Genomic DNA, 17,741 nt, shown 5'->3' with positions numbered 1-17,741 from the left:
TGTCTTTTTCACTCGACTTTTGCGATCTCTCCACATCTGTCTGTAGTTGGGCTGTAATCACCATAGTCATCTGTGTCCTTAATTTTTTAATGGAAATTTTCTCTCTCCAGAGCCCTTGTCTGTGCTTCTAGACCCAGCAACAGAATAAAGAATTTGAAGCTGGCGATCACATCAAAAGGTTTCGAGGGCATTAATCTTACATCATTTAAGTAGGGAAATAGTAGCAAATGGTTAATGATGCCCTAACACAAAAAATAAAAAAACTGACAATTTCAGACCAAACCACTATGTCGCAGAATAATGCACAGCATGTTAATCCAGAAAAGATGCACACTGCAAAACTCCAAATTAGAAAGCCATTAACAACGTGAAAAAGTATGCAACTTTGCATTTGGCAACCAAGTAATACCTTGCTACGATAGAGTTTGTGATCTTTAATTGATTTACATTTTTAATGGACTTTGTGTGACAAGCTCACCAAATCAGGCAAAACCCACCAGGTCGTCCCAATCTGCACTTTGGTCTAGAAAGAAGGTAGAGGAACTATATATCTAAATTGATATGTTTTTTCCAAGCAAGTACACGTGACTGGCATGAAGTAAAGAACAAACCCAGTTCACTTTTAAAGGCAGCCAATGACACCTACAGTTTCCCTTTTTTGTATAGAAGACCATACGGCCCCATGGAATAAACAAATACTACCTAGAGTTTTAAATGTTAAGGATCCGTTAGGGTTCTTACAATAGATCGAAAAAGCCCAATACTTATGGTTGAAATGTATTATTAACTGCCATATTACACCCACATGCAAATAAAGATCAATTTATCATACAAATATTAGCTCTGACTAGAGTTTGTTTCCTGTACACTTTCTACCTCCATCTCATAGTCCAAGTACCGGCTGCTCGACTTGGCTAACCTCTGGAGTCTCAAGCCCCTGAAAAGAATGACTTTTCCAACAGAATTTATGCAATACATACGACCCCAAGAGGCCAGTGGGAAATACCAGTACTGCCCAAAAATACTGCCTTTTGACTACTTGGTACTGAAAGTCCCAAACAAAAAGGCATCACAATCTTATTTTAGTAAACTTTCCTAGTAGCTAGCCTTCTTGTTCGTGCAAAATGTTAAGAGCATTTTTCACCATTTACCTCCTCGTTTTTTGGGGATTTCCATTTTAATTTTAGTTCTACTTCGAAATTCCGGCCCTTTGAAATCATCCTTATCTTCGTTCCGCACTGGCTCCGGCTGGACCACCACAGTACCTGTAAGAATTTAAAACCTATCAGTCTCGTTAAGAAAAACCTGAATTTCTCTTCAACTCAAATATGCTGATCATAAATGGTTTAAACGGTATTAGTGTAAAAATGAAAGGTTAATACTTTGTACTCTTAATTCAATAGACTATCAATAGTCCATGGGAGCTAAGGCACAGTCCTGAGCACACATGGTGAGGATATTTGAAATATTACAATACGTTTTCAAAGCATTATATCAATGGAGTGGTCAACACCAGTACAAGTTCAAGCAAGCATTTGCAATGCAATAGGTTTCGCATTATTAAAGTTGAAGCTATTGGCATTGCTAAATAATGCAACATCAATAGCTCAAACTTTAATAATGCGATACCTATTGCATTGCAAATGCTTGTTTTATTTTAATACCATTCGGAGGCCATGGAGCCATTTCTGTGGCCTTTTATTTGGCGGATAAAAGTTTTAGAGATGAGGGTAATTTATGGGTCTGGAGAGCTACGTCCAGAGTGGCTGCCTGCGAGCAAGTGATTCCAATAAGGAATATGCTACTTACCAGTATGCATCTGTTCTTGGCATAGAGGGCTGCAGAGTGGTACATTTATGAATAGATCGCCATCTGGTGTTGGGCTCGGATGATTGCACTTTGTTTTTCTTCTGGAGAAGTCTTTGTCGTCATAGGTGACTCCTCCTCTCGTTGTTAGTGCGCATGGGCATCGGCTCCATCCTTAGATTGTTTTGCCATAGTAGGGTTAGATGGAGTAGTGTAGTATAGTACATAAAGATATGCCCATGTAAGTGTATCTAAATAAGATAATGTTGGGACAGACACAGGTTTCCGGGGAGGCAGGGAGGGCATGTACCACTCTGCAGCCCTCTATGCCAAGAACAGATGCATACTGGTAAGTAGCATATTCCGTTCGAGGCATATGGGCTGCAGATGGTATATTTATGAATAGATTGTAAAGCAGTTACCTCCCTAGCGGTGGTCAACAGTGTCTGTCGCAACTGTTTGAAATAGAGTTTTTAATACAGCTTGGCCCACTCTGGCTTGTTGTGCAGCCTGTACATCAACACAGTAGTGCTTTGTGAATGTATGTGGTGTAGACCAAGTTGCTGCTCTACATATGTCATCTAGGGGAATGTTCCCTAAGAATGCCATAGATGCTCCTAGTTTTCGTGTAGAATGAGCTCTAGGAGGAACAGTTAATGTTCTCTTTGCTTTAATGTAACATATTTGTATACATCTTACAATCCATCTTGCGATGCCTGCTTTAGAGATAGGATTGCCCTTATGTGTTGAGGAAAATGCTACAAATAGTTGTTTAGTTTTCCTGAAGTTTTGTGTTCTTTCTATGTAGTACAAAATGGCTCTTTTGACATCTAGTGTATGTGGAGCCCTTTCTGCCACCGTCTGTGGTTTTGGAAAGAAGACTGGTAGTTCCACCGGCTGATTGATGTGGAATGCTGAAATTACTTTAGGCAAGAACTTTGGGTTTGTTCTAAGAACCACTTTATTCTGGTGTAACTGTAGGAATGGTTCTTGTATTGTCAATGCCTGTAATTCACTTACTCTCCTGAGTGAGGTAATGGCTATAAGGAAGGCCACCTTCCATGTAAGGAATTGTATTTCGCACCTATGTATAGGTTCGAAGGGTGGCCCCATGTGATCTCGGATCCCGAGATCCCCATATCCGAGACTATCTAACCCCTCTATTACCGCCTCGCACCATAGCCCGTCCAGGCAGACGCGTAGAGCCCCCAACAACAGCGTCCCTGACGACAGGCATCCCGCCCCTCTCTCCTGTGCAGGAACCAATCAGAGGTGCCGAAGGACCGGAAGGGATACACCGTGACCCCGGAAGTCCCGCCTCTCCACCGACTGTCGGATACAGAAAAGCCGGAAGAGAAGACACGAGCGGGGTCGAAGGATTGTGGCAGGAGATTTCGGCTGGACCGGTGACGGACGGAGAAGACGGGAACGGAGAACGCGAGGAGTGGTCCGAAGAGTGGTGGAGTCCCACGGAGGTGGCTGGAGAGCGGCCGTAACTCGGAGGAGAGTTACGGCGGAGCGCGTGAGTACCAGTTACTCCCTTGAGCACGCTAGGTGCCCGTGTATATAGTTAGAAACCCCTCCCAGTGTAAATTGTTCCCGCTATCCTAGGCACGTCACAAGTAAGCACTAAGCAAGTTGTAAATACGCACTTCACACTGTATAAAGAGCACCCCTCTCCCCACATCCCTGAGCACTTCCATTCCTTTCCTTTCCTTGATCCATACCCGTACCGCCCTCACTTCCCCTTCGTATCCACACACTCCCGGGTTAACGGTGAAGGTACCGGATCTCGAGTCCAAGCACAGCTAACGGCTCCCTCTTTTCTCTTGTTTGCCCTCCGAGGTGTTCTCCGACCACAACGAGGCAGCTACACCAAAGACCCAGCCTTTCCTTGGACCCTCATCCCGCCCAGACAAGAAAGAAGAAGACGGACACCTCTTCACGGGATTTGGACCGGACTCTCCTACTGTCCCCGAAAAACCTTGTACAAACAAACCCCAATAAACCGCTATCGCCCACTATATCCGGCCTCCTCGCCTGCTTTACCAGTCCGCTGACCGCCCACGATCACATCTGGTGTCAGAAGTGGGGTTAACTGGAGGAATGGAGGCCGTGATGAAAAGGATGGCGGAATCTCAAGAACAACTGGGAAAGTTAATGGAGCAGTTCCTCAAAACTGCCGAGGACGATCGGGGGCAGCTCCATGATGTCTTGAAGGGACAAGGATCCTCCCACGACCAGGCTATGGGGAAACTGATCGATGTCCTGGGTCAACCGCGCCCGATGTCCTCCCTCCCGTCAGTGGTACTGCAGAAATACGTACCGGGGGAGGACCCTGACTTTTTCTTTACCAACTTTGAACGGCTGGCCCAGGCCGCCGCCTGGCCGTTAGACCGATGGGCTCACTATCTAGGGCCCCTGCTAACGGGGGATCTACAAGCTGCCTACCAGCAAGCGAATATACAAGGCAATACCCCCTATGACGACGTAAAGAAATGCATTCTTGAGCGGCTAGGTATAGATGAGGAAACCTACCGCGTACGTCTGCGCCAAGTAAAAGAAGGACCCCAAGAGACTCCCAGGGCCCTCTCCTTCCGAATCAAAGACCTCGCCAACCGCTGGCTGAAACCCGACAACTCCACTAAAGAGAATATCCTGGAAAAAATTTACCTGGAACAATTCCTATCGTCTTTGCATCCAGGCACGCAAAGATGGGTACGCCAGCATGCTCACCTGACCCTGGACACAGCAATAGAAATTGCAAGCGCTTATAGCAGGGCCCAGGAGGTCCAGAGGGGAAAGGACGATCACCCCCACAAACCTCATCCCCCCACAGGACTACGACCTCCACGACCCCCAGTACCAAGAAGACTTGATCCTCCTATCTTTTTCCCCACACCGGTGATGCATCGTCCTGTTAATCCCGGACCACAATGCTATAGCTGTGGCGGATTCGGTCACATTGCCAGGAACTGTCCACACAAGGAAGAGCCGATGGAAGTGGGTCTGGCACGGAACTATGTGTGCTCCGTACCAGGGGCCCCTCCGCCCCCTTTCCGACGTCCAGTGAACTTTGATGGACAACCCCTCATGGCCCTTACGGACACAGGGTGTCGACAGAGTGTTATCAGGCCTCAAGACCTATCCTACCCGGTGCAACCTTCGTCCGGCATGGTTGCCATTCAATGTGTGCACGGGGACACGAAGAGTTACCCCACCGCCCAAGTACTGGTGCAGCATGAAAAGGATCCCGGCACGGCTCTTACAATGGGACTGATCCCCGCCCTACCAGAACAGGCGATCCTAGGAAGTGATTACCCCGGATTGCCCGGAATGTTGCATGACACCACAGAGTCCCTGACACACTGGTGGGAAGAAGCTCCCTTCCCTAAGGGATTGTCCTCCCCCCTGCAAACCCGTAAACCAGCTAAAACCAAAGCACAGAAGAAAAAGGAAAAAAGGGAATATACGGGCGCCTATCCAGTGCTTCCGGATGAACACCCCTGGCAAACGGACCGTGAATTCCGGGCCGCACAGCAGGAAGACCCTCTGTTACAGGAAGCCTGGGGAAGGGCAGTGGATCAAGAGGACCCCCTTAACGTAGGTCCCTACTTCTTTAAGAAAAACGGCCTTTTATACCGAAAAGGGGGGATCCAACAGAAACCCCAACTCCTGGTCCCCGGCCCCTTTCAGGAGAAAGTACTCTTCCTAGCACATAGTCATCTTCTGGGAGGGCATTTCGGTGAAGAAAAGACCAGCCAAACAATCCTGGACAAGTTTTATTGGCCTGGAATACACCAGCATATCAAAAAGTTTTGCAAAGAATGTCCGGTCTGCCAAAAGCATAGTAGATACCGACCCCCTAGGGCCCCGCTGCAACCCCTTCCCATCATAGACGTCCCATTCAGCAGAGTAGGGATGGACATAATCGGACCCCTATTACCGTCCCGGAGTGGGTGTCGTTACGCCCTGGTAATTGTGGACTATGCCACCCGCTTCCCTGAAGCCCTGCCCCTGAGACAACCCACCACCCAGAACATTGCGAAGGCCCTCATTACTGTATTCACTCGGGTGGGTTTTCCCAGGGAAATACTAACCGATCAGGGTACTCCTTTTGTCTCCTCTCTGATGAAACAGGTATGCGCCAGCCTGGGGATCAAACAAATCAGAACCTCGGCATACCACCCGCAAACCGACGGTTTAGTCGAGCGGTATAATGCCACCCTAAAACAGACCCTTAAGAAACTGCTAGGCTTAGAAGCCAAGAGGTGGGAAGATATGCTACCCCTTGCCCTGTTTGCTATCCGTTGTGCCACCCAAAGTAGCACCGGGTATTCCCCCTATGAATTGTTATACGGCCGACCCCCCCGCACCTTTCTTGATATGGCCCAAGAAGCTTGGGAAGCAGAACCAGACCGTACCCGGCCCCTTCCCGAATACATGGAGAACCTGAAAACCCACCTATCCCTTATGAGAGATATAGTAAGCCAGAACCTCGAGAGTGCCCAGAACAGACAAAAAGGACAATACGATAAAGGCACCAAACCCAGAACCTTCCTGGCAGGGGATCTTGTGTTACTTATGCTGCCATCCTCCGATCAAAAACTTCTGGGACAGTGGCAAGGTCCATATAGCATCCTACGTCAGGTGACCCCAGTCACATACGAGCTAGACATAGATCCCAGTCGTGGAGTCACTCAGATCTACCACGTTAATCTTCTAAAAAAATGGGAAGGCCCCCGCCCCGTCTTAAGTGGGTCAGCACACATAGAACCCCTCTCCTTCAGCCCTTGTATCGATCCCGATATCACCCCACGACAGAGACAGGAACTCGAAACAGTACTATATCCATTGCGACAGGTGTTCTCCTCCTCCCCGGGACACACCTCTATCACTGAGCACACGATACAAACCATTCCCGGGCAGGTAGTGCGACAAAGGCCGTACAGAGTCCCCGAGGCCCGCAGGGAAGTAATCCGACGCGAAACGGAACAGATGCTACAGATGGGTATCATCGAGCCCTCGGTAAGCGAGTGGAATTCCCCGATAGTACTCGTACCCAAACCGGACGGGTCTGTCCGGTTTTGTATTGATTTCCGGGGGGTAAATAAGATATCCTCCTTTGATACATACCCCTTACCCCGCGTCGACGAGATGGTCGAACGCATAGGGAAGGCCCAATACATCTCCACGCTAGACCTCTGTAAGGGGTATTGGCAGATTCCCCTACGGGAAGAAGATAGAAAAAAGACGGCCTTCTCCACACCTGACGGGTTATACCAATTCCTGGTCCTTCCTTTTGGGCTTCATGGCGCCCCAGCCACGTTCCAACGGGCCATGAATAACATCCTGCAACCTCACTCTCTCTATGCTGGTGCATATCTTGATGATATCGTGATTTATAGTGACAACTGGACCCAGCATTTAGAACACCTGTACCAGGTCATCTCCTCCATAGGGGCATATGGTTTTACCATTAATCCCTCCAAAACTACCCTAGCAGCACAGACCGTGAAGTACCTAGGTTATCTCCTAGGGGAAGGCTTAATCAGACCCCAGGAGAGCAAAATCGAAGCCATACAGTCCCTCCCCTTCCCCCAGAGCAAAAGAGACCTTCATGCTTTCCTGGGGCTCCTGGGTTACTACCGACGGTTCGTCCCCAACTTCTCACAAAGAGCAGCCCCCCTCACTGACCTCCTAAAAAAATCTATGAGAACAGACACCCTCCTCAAATCCCCTACGGTTGAACTGATGCAGGCATTCACGGATCTAAAGAATGCCCTGACCTCCCATCCCGTGTTAGTAAGCCCAGACTATACACGGCCGTTTATTTTACAAACTGACGCCTCCGAACAGGGACTCGGGGCGGTCCTCTCCCAGAAAGACCCCCAAGGGAACGAGAAACCTATCCTCTTTCTTAGCAGAAAACTGTTTCCCCGAGAGAAAAACTACGCCGTGGTGGAGAAGGAAGCCCTGGCCATTAAGTGGGCAGTAGACAGCCTACGGTATTATCTGGAGGGGAGACAATTCACCATCTACACTGACCATGCTCCCCTGGAGTGGATGGCGCGGAACAAGGGCCACAACGATAGAATCCTCCGCTGGTTCCTATCCCTCCAGCCGTATCACTTCACCACTGTACACAGGAAGGGCTTAGAACAAGGTAACGCAGACTACCTTTCTCGTTACCCTGTGTCCACAGAGGGTACAAGAATGACAGCTAGGGGAAGGGAATGTGATCTCGGATCCCGAGATCCCCATATCCGAGACTATCTAACCCCTCTATTACCGCCTCGCACCATAGCCCGTCCAGGCAGACGCGTAGAGCTCCCAACAACAGCGTCCCGCCCCTCTCTCCTGTGCAGGAACCAATCAGAGGTGCCGAAGGACCGGAAGGGATACACCGTGACCCCGGAAGTCCCGCCTCTCCACCGACTGTCGGATACAGAAAAGCCGGAAGAGAAGACACGAGCGGGGTCGAAGGATTGTGGCAGGAGATTTCGGCTGGACCGGTGACGGACGGAGAAGACGGGAACGGAGAACGCGAGGAGTGGTCCGAAGAGTGGTGGAGTCCCACGGAGGTGGCTGGAGAGCGGCCGTAACTCGGAGGAGAGTTACGGCGGAGCGCGTGAGTACCAGTTACTCCCTTGAGCACGCTAGGTGCCCGTGTATATAGTTAGAAACCCCTCCCAGTGTAAATTGTTCCCGCTATCCTAGGCACGTCACAAGTAAGCACTAAGCAAGTTGTAAATACGCACTTCACACTGTATAAAGAGCACCCCTCTCCCCACATCCCTGAGCACTTCCATTCCTTTCCTTTCCTTGATCCATACCCGTACCGCCCTCACTTCCCCTTCGTATCCACACACTCCCGGGTTAACGGTGAAGGTACCGGATCTCGAGTCCAAGCACAGCTAACGGCTCCCTCTTTTCTCTTGTTTGCCCTCCGAGGTGTTCTCCGACCACAACGAGGCAGCTACACCAAAGACCCAGCCTTTCCTTGGACCCTCATCCCGCCCAGACAAGAAAGAAGAAGACGGACACCTCTTCACGGGATTTGGACCGGACTCTCCTACTGTCCCCGAAAAAACCTTGTACAAACAAACCCCAATAAACCGCTATCGCCCACTATATCCGGCCTCCTCGCCTGCTTTACCAGTCCGCTGACCGCCCACGATCACACCCCATTAGTCTGGTGAGTACTACGTTGAGGTTCCAGACTGGGGAAGGTGGTAATCTTGGTGGAATGACTCTTTTAAGACCTTCCATGAATGCTTTTATCGCTGGTACTCTGAACAGTGATATGCGCTGCCTGTTTTGTAGGTATGCTGCTATAGCTGCTAGATGTACTCTGATAGATGTGTACGCTAGATTACATTGCTGTAAGTGTAATAAGTAGCAAATAATCTCCCTTGTTGATACGTCCAGAGGGTTGATATTGTTATTAGTACAGTGTATAGCAAACCTCTTCCACTTAGCTGCATAGCATGCTCTGGTGGTTGGACGTCTCGCTTGTTTAATTATCTCCATGCAATTTGGGGGGAGATCTAAGTACCCAAATTCTAGGATTTCAGGAGCCAGATCGCTAAGTTCAATTGAGTTGGATCTGGGTGCATTATTTCTCCATGGTTCTGTGTAAGGTGCATGGGTAGAATTCGTAGCTTTTGATGTGGCACTTGTGAGAGTTGCAAGAGCGTGGTGAACCACGGCTGTCTTGCCCACGTGGGTGCTACTAGTATCATGGTCATTGAATGTTGTTGCAGCTTCCTGACCACTAATGGGATTAGTGGGAGAGGGGGAAAAGCGTATGCAAATTTGTTGGACCAATTTATCCATAACGCATTGCCCTGCGACAGGTGATGTGGGTACCTGGACGCGAAGCTTTGGCATTTTGCGTTCTGATGAGTGGCAAAGAGGTCTATCTCTGGTTGTCCCCATCTTTGGAAGAATGGCTGCAGTATTTGTTGGTGCAGTTCCCATTCGTGTATTTGTTCCGACTGTCTGCTTAAGATGTCTGCTATCTGGTTTTGGACTCCTGGTAGGTGTTCGGCTAACAGATAGATGTTTTGAGGAATGGCCCATCTCCAAATTTCCTGTGCTAGTCTGGATAATTGGAGAGAGTGCGTCCCACCCTGTTTTTGAATATAATACATTGCTGTCATGTTGTCTGTTCTGATCAGGACTGCTTTGTTGGTAACATGTATCTGGAAGGCTTTCAATGCTAGAAACACTGCCAGTAGTTCTAGATGGTTGATGTGCAGTGTTCTTTCCTGCACACTCCACCTTCCTTGTACTGTGTACTTGTCCATATGTGCTCCCCATCCGGTGAGCGATGAGTCTGCTGTTATTGTCACCTGTGGAATTGGCTCTAGGAACGACCGCCCCTTGGTAATGTTTGTTCTGTTCCACCACTTCAGAGAGCGGTGTGTGCGGTCGTCTACCAACACCAGATCCGTAATCTGCCCTTGAGCCTGATTCCACTGTGTCGCTAAGCATTCTTGTAGCGGACGCATTTGTAGTTTGGCATATGGTATTAGCAGTATGCAGGATGACATCATGCCTAATAGCTGCATGAACACTCTTGCTGTTAGTGAGTGTTGTGGCTGAAATCTTTGAATGATTGTAAGCATTGTTTGGATCCTGACTGGGTTGGGGTACACTTTGGCTTTTTCTGTGTTTATAGTAGCCCCCAGATATTGTTGAACCTTGTTTGGTTGTAGGTGTGACTTTGTGTAGTTCACCGTGAACCCTAGCTGGTGTAGTAGCTGAATTGTCTTTTGTGTGTTTTGCAAACATTCCTCTTGCGACCTGGCTTTTATTAGCCAGTCGTCCAAGTATGGGAAGACATGAATTTGTTGTCTTCTTAGGTGAGCTGCTACCACTGCCAGACATTTTGTGAACACCCTTGGTGCCGTTGTGACACCAAATGGAAGGACCTTGAACTGATAATGTTGTCCTACCACAAACCTGAGGTATTTCCTGTGGGCTTTGTGAATAGGGATATGAAAGTAAGCGTCTTTTAGATCCAGTGTAGAAAGAAAGTCCCCTTTCTTCAGTAAAGGAAGTACTTGTTGGAGCGTGACCATGTGGAAATGTTCCGAATTTATGTATGCGTTGAGAGGTCTTAGGTCCAGTATTGGCCTTAGAGACCCGTCCTTTTTGGGAATTAGGAAGTATAGGGAGTATACTCCTGTTCCTTGTTGGTGCTGTGGAACCTTCTCTATGGCATGCTTTTCTAGCAGTGATAGTACTTCTTGTTTTAACAGTGTCAGGTGATCTTGTTTCATTGGACGCTGTTTGGGGGGGATGTTTGGTGGGGTAGCTGTGAGTTCTAGGCAATAACCATGTTGGATAATTTGTCTTACCCACTTGTCTGATGTGATGTTTTCCCAGACAGGTAGGAACTGTGATAGGCGTCCCCCGACCGGTGTTATATGGTCTGGGGGAAGCTCTATGAAGTCACTGTTTTGGGGTTGGAGAGTTGCGGTTGTTGTTGTTTCCGCGACCTCTACCCTTGTTGTTGTTACCCCTGTATCCACCTCTAGAATTACCTCTGGGTGATGTAGGTTTAAAAAAGAGGTTTGCTGCTGGTTTGTACCTGTATTTTTGGATCCTCCTCTATAGGTGGATCTACGAAAGGAACCTCTTTGTGTCGGCTGTTGCAATGCTCCCATTGATTTAGCCGTTTCGGTATCCTTCTTCATCTTTTCTAGGGCCTCATCTGTCCCTGTGCCGAAAAGTGTTTTCCCATCAAAAGGTTGGTTCAGTAACGATGTTTGTACCTCTTGTTTGAACCCTGATACTCTGAGCCATGCATGTCTCCTTAACATGATGCTTGTGTTTGTCGACCTTGCCGCAGTTTCTGCCGCGTCTAGGGCGCACTTTATTGAAGTGTTAGTAATTAACTTCCCTTCTTGTATAAGTTGATCTGCCCTCTTTTGATGTTCTTTAGGGAGATGTGTGATGAGTTTTTCTAACTCATCATAATGCGCTCTGTCATACCTTGCAAGTTGTGCTTGCGTATTAGCTATGCACCAACTGTTTGCCGCTTGAGATGCTACTCTCTTGCCAGAGGCATCTATTAGTTTAGACTCTTTGTCAGGAGGTGGAGCTTCTCCTGTAGATAAAGAGTTTGCTCTCTTGCGAGCGTTTGTGACCACTAGTGAGTCTAGAGGAATTTGCCCTTTAATGTATATTGGGTCTTTTGGAGCTGCCCTATATTTTTTATCGATTCTTGGGTTCAATACCCTAGCCCTCACTGGGTCTTTGAATATCTCTGATGTATTACTGAGAAGGCCTTTAAGCATTGGTAGTGTTCCTGATGTTCTTTGTGCAGTAGGTAGTGTTTCTAATAAGAAGTCCTGTACTTGAGGTTCTGTATGTAGGTCTACCTTATGATATGTTGCTGCTCTAGTAATGAGTTGTGCAAACCCAGTATTGTCATCAGGAGGTTAAGGTTTTGAGGGATATGACTCAGGGTCGGTATCATTATCTGACCCTACATTATACTCTTCCCATGGGTCTGCCTCCTCTGGGATTGTGTCCTCATCATCCCCAGGATGTCCCCCCTCCCCTGTGTCACTCTCTACATCTGTTGTAGGTGTAGATGGCCGTGTGGGAGGAATATTTGGCCTATTGTGAGGAAGAGGAGAAGATGGTGTGTGAGGTTTGGGAGAAGAGGGAGGAGTTGTATTCGTCCCCATTGTTCTCTTCTTCGGATGAGTCTTGTCGTCCGAATGTTCATTTTTCCTCTTTTTAGGTAGTTCTGTGACTACCTTGCCAGTCTTTGGGTCAATAAACAAAGTCTTTTGTTTAGGATCCTTCCCGTGTTCCTGTGTCGGTACCGCAGTTTTCGGTTCCGAAAGGTGTTTTTTCTTTTGAATGTCCATTTGTATTTTCGGTGCCGAAGTTTTGTTCGGATCCGATTTCTTCGTATCGAAGATGTCCCCGGTGCCGAGGGTGTTTTCGGCACCGAAGCGTGCTTCGGTGTCGACATGGACTGCTTCGACTTCGAGCTTTCCTTGACTTGGTGCTTCGGTGTCGATGTGGTCCGTTTATCGGAACCGGAACCACTATGATGGGGGACCGAGTGTTTCGGTTTCTGTTTCGTTGCCGGGCTCGAAGGCGGGGCGTTGGAAACTTTTTTCGGTTGTCTGACCGGGCTCGAGGGCGGGGTCGATACCGTGTGGGGTCTGTTTTTCGGTAAAGGGACGTCGTCACTCACGGTTTGTTGGACGTCGATTTCCTCGACGTCGGACTCGTCCGCTTCAGACCCCGCCTCGTCGGCCTCTTCTTCCTCGTCCTCTGGTTGCTGGTCCTCAAACAGCTCCGGGATTGCTTGTGACTGCATTCTCGATACCTCGTGTCTTCGGGCTCGACGGTTTCTAATCGTCGATTTTGAAGAGAACGCTGCACAGGCCTCACAGTCCCTGGATTCGTGTTCAGGGGACAAGCAGAGGTTGCACACCTCGTGTAGGTCCTTGTGTGGGAACTTAGCACCACACGTTGGACATTTTTTGAATGGAGTCCTTTCCATGGACCCCGGGCTGGACTACGTCGAGTTTCTCGTAGTCGTCGTCCTTCGAACCGCGTCGGTATGGAGTGAAGTCGCGTTCGATAACGATACCGTCGATTTGGAAAGGAATACGCGCCGGTTATAACCTTCTTTGTTGAAGTCGGTCCGGAGCGCTTCGATCCTCATCCGAACCCGATGGCGGAAAAAAACAATCTAAGGATGGAGCCGATGCCCATGCGCACTAACACCGAGAGGAGGAGTCACCTATGACGACAAAGACTTCTCCAGAAGAAAAACAAAGTGCAATCATCCGAGCCCAACACCAGATGGCGATCTATTCATAAATGTACCATCTGCAGCCCATATGCCTCGAACACTTTGTTTTATGGCTTGAGTTGACAAGCTAAAGGAATATGCTACTTACCAGTATGCATCTGTTCTTGGCATAGAGGGCTGCAGAGTGGTACATTTATGAATAGATCGCCATCTGGTGTTGGGCTCGGATGATTGCACTTTGTTTTTCTTCTGGAGAAGTCTTTGTCGTCATAGATGACTCCTCCTCCCGGTGTTAGTGCGCATGGGCATCGGCTCCATCCTTAGATTGTTTTGCCATAGTAGGGTTAGATGGAGTAGTGTAGTATAGTACATAAAGATATGCCCATGTAAGTGTATCTAAATAAGATAATGTTGGGACAGACACAGGTTTCCGGGGAGGCAGGGAGGGAATGTACCACTCTGCAGCCCTCTATGCCAAGAACAGATGCATACTGGTAAGTAGCATATTCCGTTCGAGGCATATGGGCTGCAGATGGTACATTTATGAGTAGATTGTAAAGCAGTTACCTCCCTAGCGGTGGTCACCAGTGTCTGTCGCAACTGTTTGAAATAGAGTTTTTAATACAGCTTGGCCTACTCTGGCTTGTTGTGCAGCCTGTACATCAACACAGTAGTGCTTTGTGAATGTATGTGGTGTAGACCAAGTTGCTGCTCTACATATGTCATCTAGGGGAATGTTCCCTAAGAATGCCATAGATGCTCCTAGTTTTCGTGTAGAATGAGCTCTAGGAGGAACAGTTAATGTTCTCTTTGCTTTAATGTAACATATTTGTATACATCTTACAATCCATCTAGCGATGCCTGCTTTAGAGATAGGATTGCCCTTATGTTTTTGGGAAAATGCTACAAATAGTTGTTTAGTTTTCCTGAAGTCGTGTGTTCTTTCTATGTAGTACAAAATGGCTCTTCTGACATCTAATGTATGTAGAGCCCTTTCTGCCACCGTCTGTGGCTTTGGAAAGAAGACTGGTAGTTCCACTGGCTGATTGATGTGGAATGCTGAAATTACTTTAGGCAAGAACTTTGGGTTTGTTCTAAGAACCACTTTATTCTGGTGTAACTGTAGGAATGGTTCTTGTATTGTCAATGCCTGTAATTCACTTACTCTCCTGAGTGAGGTAATGGCTATAAGGAAAGCCACCTTCCATGTAAGGAATTGTATTTCGCACCTATGCATAGGCTCGAAAGGTGGGCCCATTAGTCTGGTGAGTACTACGTTGAGGTTCCAGACCGGGGAAGGTGGTAATCTTGGTGGAATGACTCTTTTAAGGCCTTCCATGAAGGCTTTTATCGCTGGTACTCTGAACAGTGATATGCGCTGCCTGTTTTGTAGGTACGCTGCAATAGCTGCTAGATGTACTCTGATAGATGTGTACGCTAGATTACATTGCTGTAAGTGTAATAAGTAGCAAATAATCTCCCTTGTTGATACGTCCAGAGGGTTGATATTGTTATTAGTACAGTGTATAGCAAACCTCTTCCACTTAGCTGCATAGCATGCTCTGGTGGTTGGACGTCTCGCTTGTTTTATTATCTCCATGCAATTTGGGGGTAGATCTAAGTACCCAAATTCTAGGATTTCAGGAGCCAGATCGCTAAGTTCAATTGAGTTGGATCTGGGTGCATTATTTCTCCATGGTTCTGTGTAAGGTGCATGGGTAGAATTCGTAGCTTTTGATGTGGCACTTGTGAGAGTTGCAGGAGCGTGGTGAACCACGGCTGTCTTGCCCACGTGGGTGCTACTAGTATCATGGTCATTGAGTGTTGTTGCAGCTTCCTGACCACTAATGGGATTAGTGGGAGAGGGGGAAAAGCGTATGCAAATTTGTTGGACCAATTTATCCATAACGCATTGCCCTGCGACAGGTGATGTGGGTACCTGGACGCGAAGCTTTGGCATTTTGCGTTCTGATGAGTGGCAAAGAGGTCTATCTCTGGTTGTCCCCATCTTTGGAAGAATGGCTGCAGTATTTGGTGGTGCAGTTCCCATTCGTGTATTTGTTCCGACTGTCTGCTTAAGATGTCTGCTATCTGGTTTTGGACTCCTGGTAGGTGTTCGGCTAACAGATAGATGTTTTGAGGAATGGCCCATCTCCAAATTTCCTGTGCTAGTCTGGATAGTTGGAGAGAGTGCGTCCCCCCCTGTTTTTGAATATAATACATTGCTGTCATGTTGTCTGTTCTGATCAGGACTGCTTTGTTGGTAACATGTATTTGGAAGGCTTTCAATGCTAGAAACACTGCTAGTAGTTCTAGATGATTGATGTGCAGTCTTCTTTCCTGCACACTCCACCTTCCTTGTACTGTGTATTTGTCCATATGTGCTCCCAATCCGGTGAGCGATGCGTCTGCTGTTATTGTCACCTGTGGAATTGGTTCTAGGAACGACCGCCCCTTGGCAATGTTTGTTGTGTTCCACCACTTCAGAGAGCGGTGTGTGCGGTCGTCTACCAACACCAGATCTGTAATCTGCCCTTGAGCCTGATTCCACTGTGTCGCTAAGCATTCTTGTAGCGGACGCATTTGTAGTTTGGCATATGGTATTAGCAGTATGCAGGATGACATCATCCCTAATAGCTGCATGAACACTCTTGCTGGTAGTGAGTGTTGTGGCTGAAATCTTTGAATGACTGTAAGCATTGTTTGGATCCTGACTGGGTTGGGGTATACTTTGGCTTTTTCTGTGTCTATAGTAGCCCCCAGATATTGTTGAACCTTGTTTGGTTGTAGGTGTGACTTTGTGTAGTTCACCGTGAACCCTAGCTGGTGTAGTAGCTGAATTGTCTCGTGTGTTTTGAAGACATTCCTCTTGTGACCTGGCCTTTATTAGCCAGTCGTCCAAGTATGGGAAGACATGAATTCGTTGTCTTCTTAGGTGAGCTGCCACCACTGCCAGGCATTTTGTGAACACCCTTGGTGCCGTTGTGACACCAAACGGAAGGACTTTGAACTGATAATGTTGTCCTTCTACCACAAACCTGAGGTATTTCCTGTGGGCTTTGTGAATCGGGATATGAAAGTAAGCGTCTTTTAGATCCAGTGTAGAAAGAAAGTCCCCTTCCTTCAGTAAAGGAAGTACCTGTTGGAGCGTGACCATGAGGAAATGTTCCGAATTTATGTATGCGTTGAGAGGTCTTAGGTCCAGTATCGGCCTTAGAGACCCATCCTTTTTGGGAATTAGGAAGTATAGGGAGTATACTCCTGTTCCTTGTTGATGCTGTGGAACGTTCTCTATGGCATGCTTTCCTAGCAGGGATAGTACTTCCTGTTTTAACAGTGTTATGTGATCTTGTTTCATTGGACGCTGTTTGGGGGGGATGTTTGGCGGGGTAGATGTGAGTTCCAGGCAATAACCATGTTGGATAATTTGTCTCACCCACTTGTCTGATGTGATGTTTTCCCAGACAGGTAGGAACTGTGATAGGCGTCCCCCGACCGGTGTTATATGGTCTGGGGGGAGCTGTATGAAGTCACTGCTTTGGGGTTGGAGAGTTGCGGTTGTTGTTGTTTCCGCGACCTCTACCCTTGTTGTTGTTACCTCTGTAGCCACCTCTAGAATTACCTCTGGGTGATGTAGGTGTAAAAGAGGTTTGTTGTTGGCTTGTACCTGTATTTTTGGATCCTCCTCTATAGGTGGACCTATGAAAGGAACCTCTTTGTGTCGGCTGTTGCAATGCTCCCATTGATTTAGCTGTTTCGGTATCCTTCTTCATCTTTTCTAAGGCCTCATCTGTCCCTGTGCCGAAAAGTGTTTTCCCATCAAAAGGTTGGTTCAGTAACGATGTTTGTACTTCTTGTTTGAACCCTGATACTCTGAGCCATGCATGTCTCCTTAACATGATGCTTGTGTTTGTAGATCTTGCTGCAGTGTCTGCCGTGTCTAGGGCGCACTTTATTGAAGTGTTAGTAATTAACTTCCCTTCTTGTATGAGTTGATCTGCCCTCTTTTGATGTTCTTTAGGGAGATGTGTGATGAGTTTTTCTAACTCGTCATAATGCGCTCTGTCATACCTTGCAAGTAGTGCTTGCGTATTAGCTATGCGCCAGCTGTTTGCCGCTTGAGATGCCACTCTCTTGCCAG

The 17,741-nt window shown here is 47.7% G+C and overlaps 1 protein-coding gene across 1 annotated transcript in view; it reads right to left on the bottom strand.

The window, feature by feature from the left end:
* ATRX (ATRX chromatin remodeler) overlaps positions 1–17,741 on the bottom strand; it is a 1,815,989-nt gene that overhangs the window by 1,581,851 nt on the left and 216,397 nt on the right. Inside the window, exon 6 of the mRNA XM_078688830.1 lies at positions 1,152–1,265. Coding sequence (XP_078544956.1) covers positions 1,152–1,265 — 114 coding nt within the window. The remainder of the gene's footprint in view (positions 1–1,151; positions 1,266–17,741) is intronic.

This window comes from Lissotriton helveticus, chromosome 4_1 (assembly GCF_964261635.1).
Source record: "Lissotriton helveticus chromosome 4_1, aLisHel1.1, whole genome shotgun sequence".
Classification (NCBI taxonomy): domain Eukaryota; kingdom Metazoa; phylum Chordata; class Amphibia; order Caudata; family Salamandridae; genus Lissotriton; species Lissotriton helveticus.
This window is presented reverse-complemented; position numbering and strand designations above follow the sequence as displayed.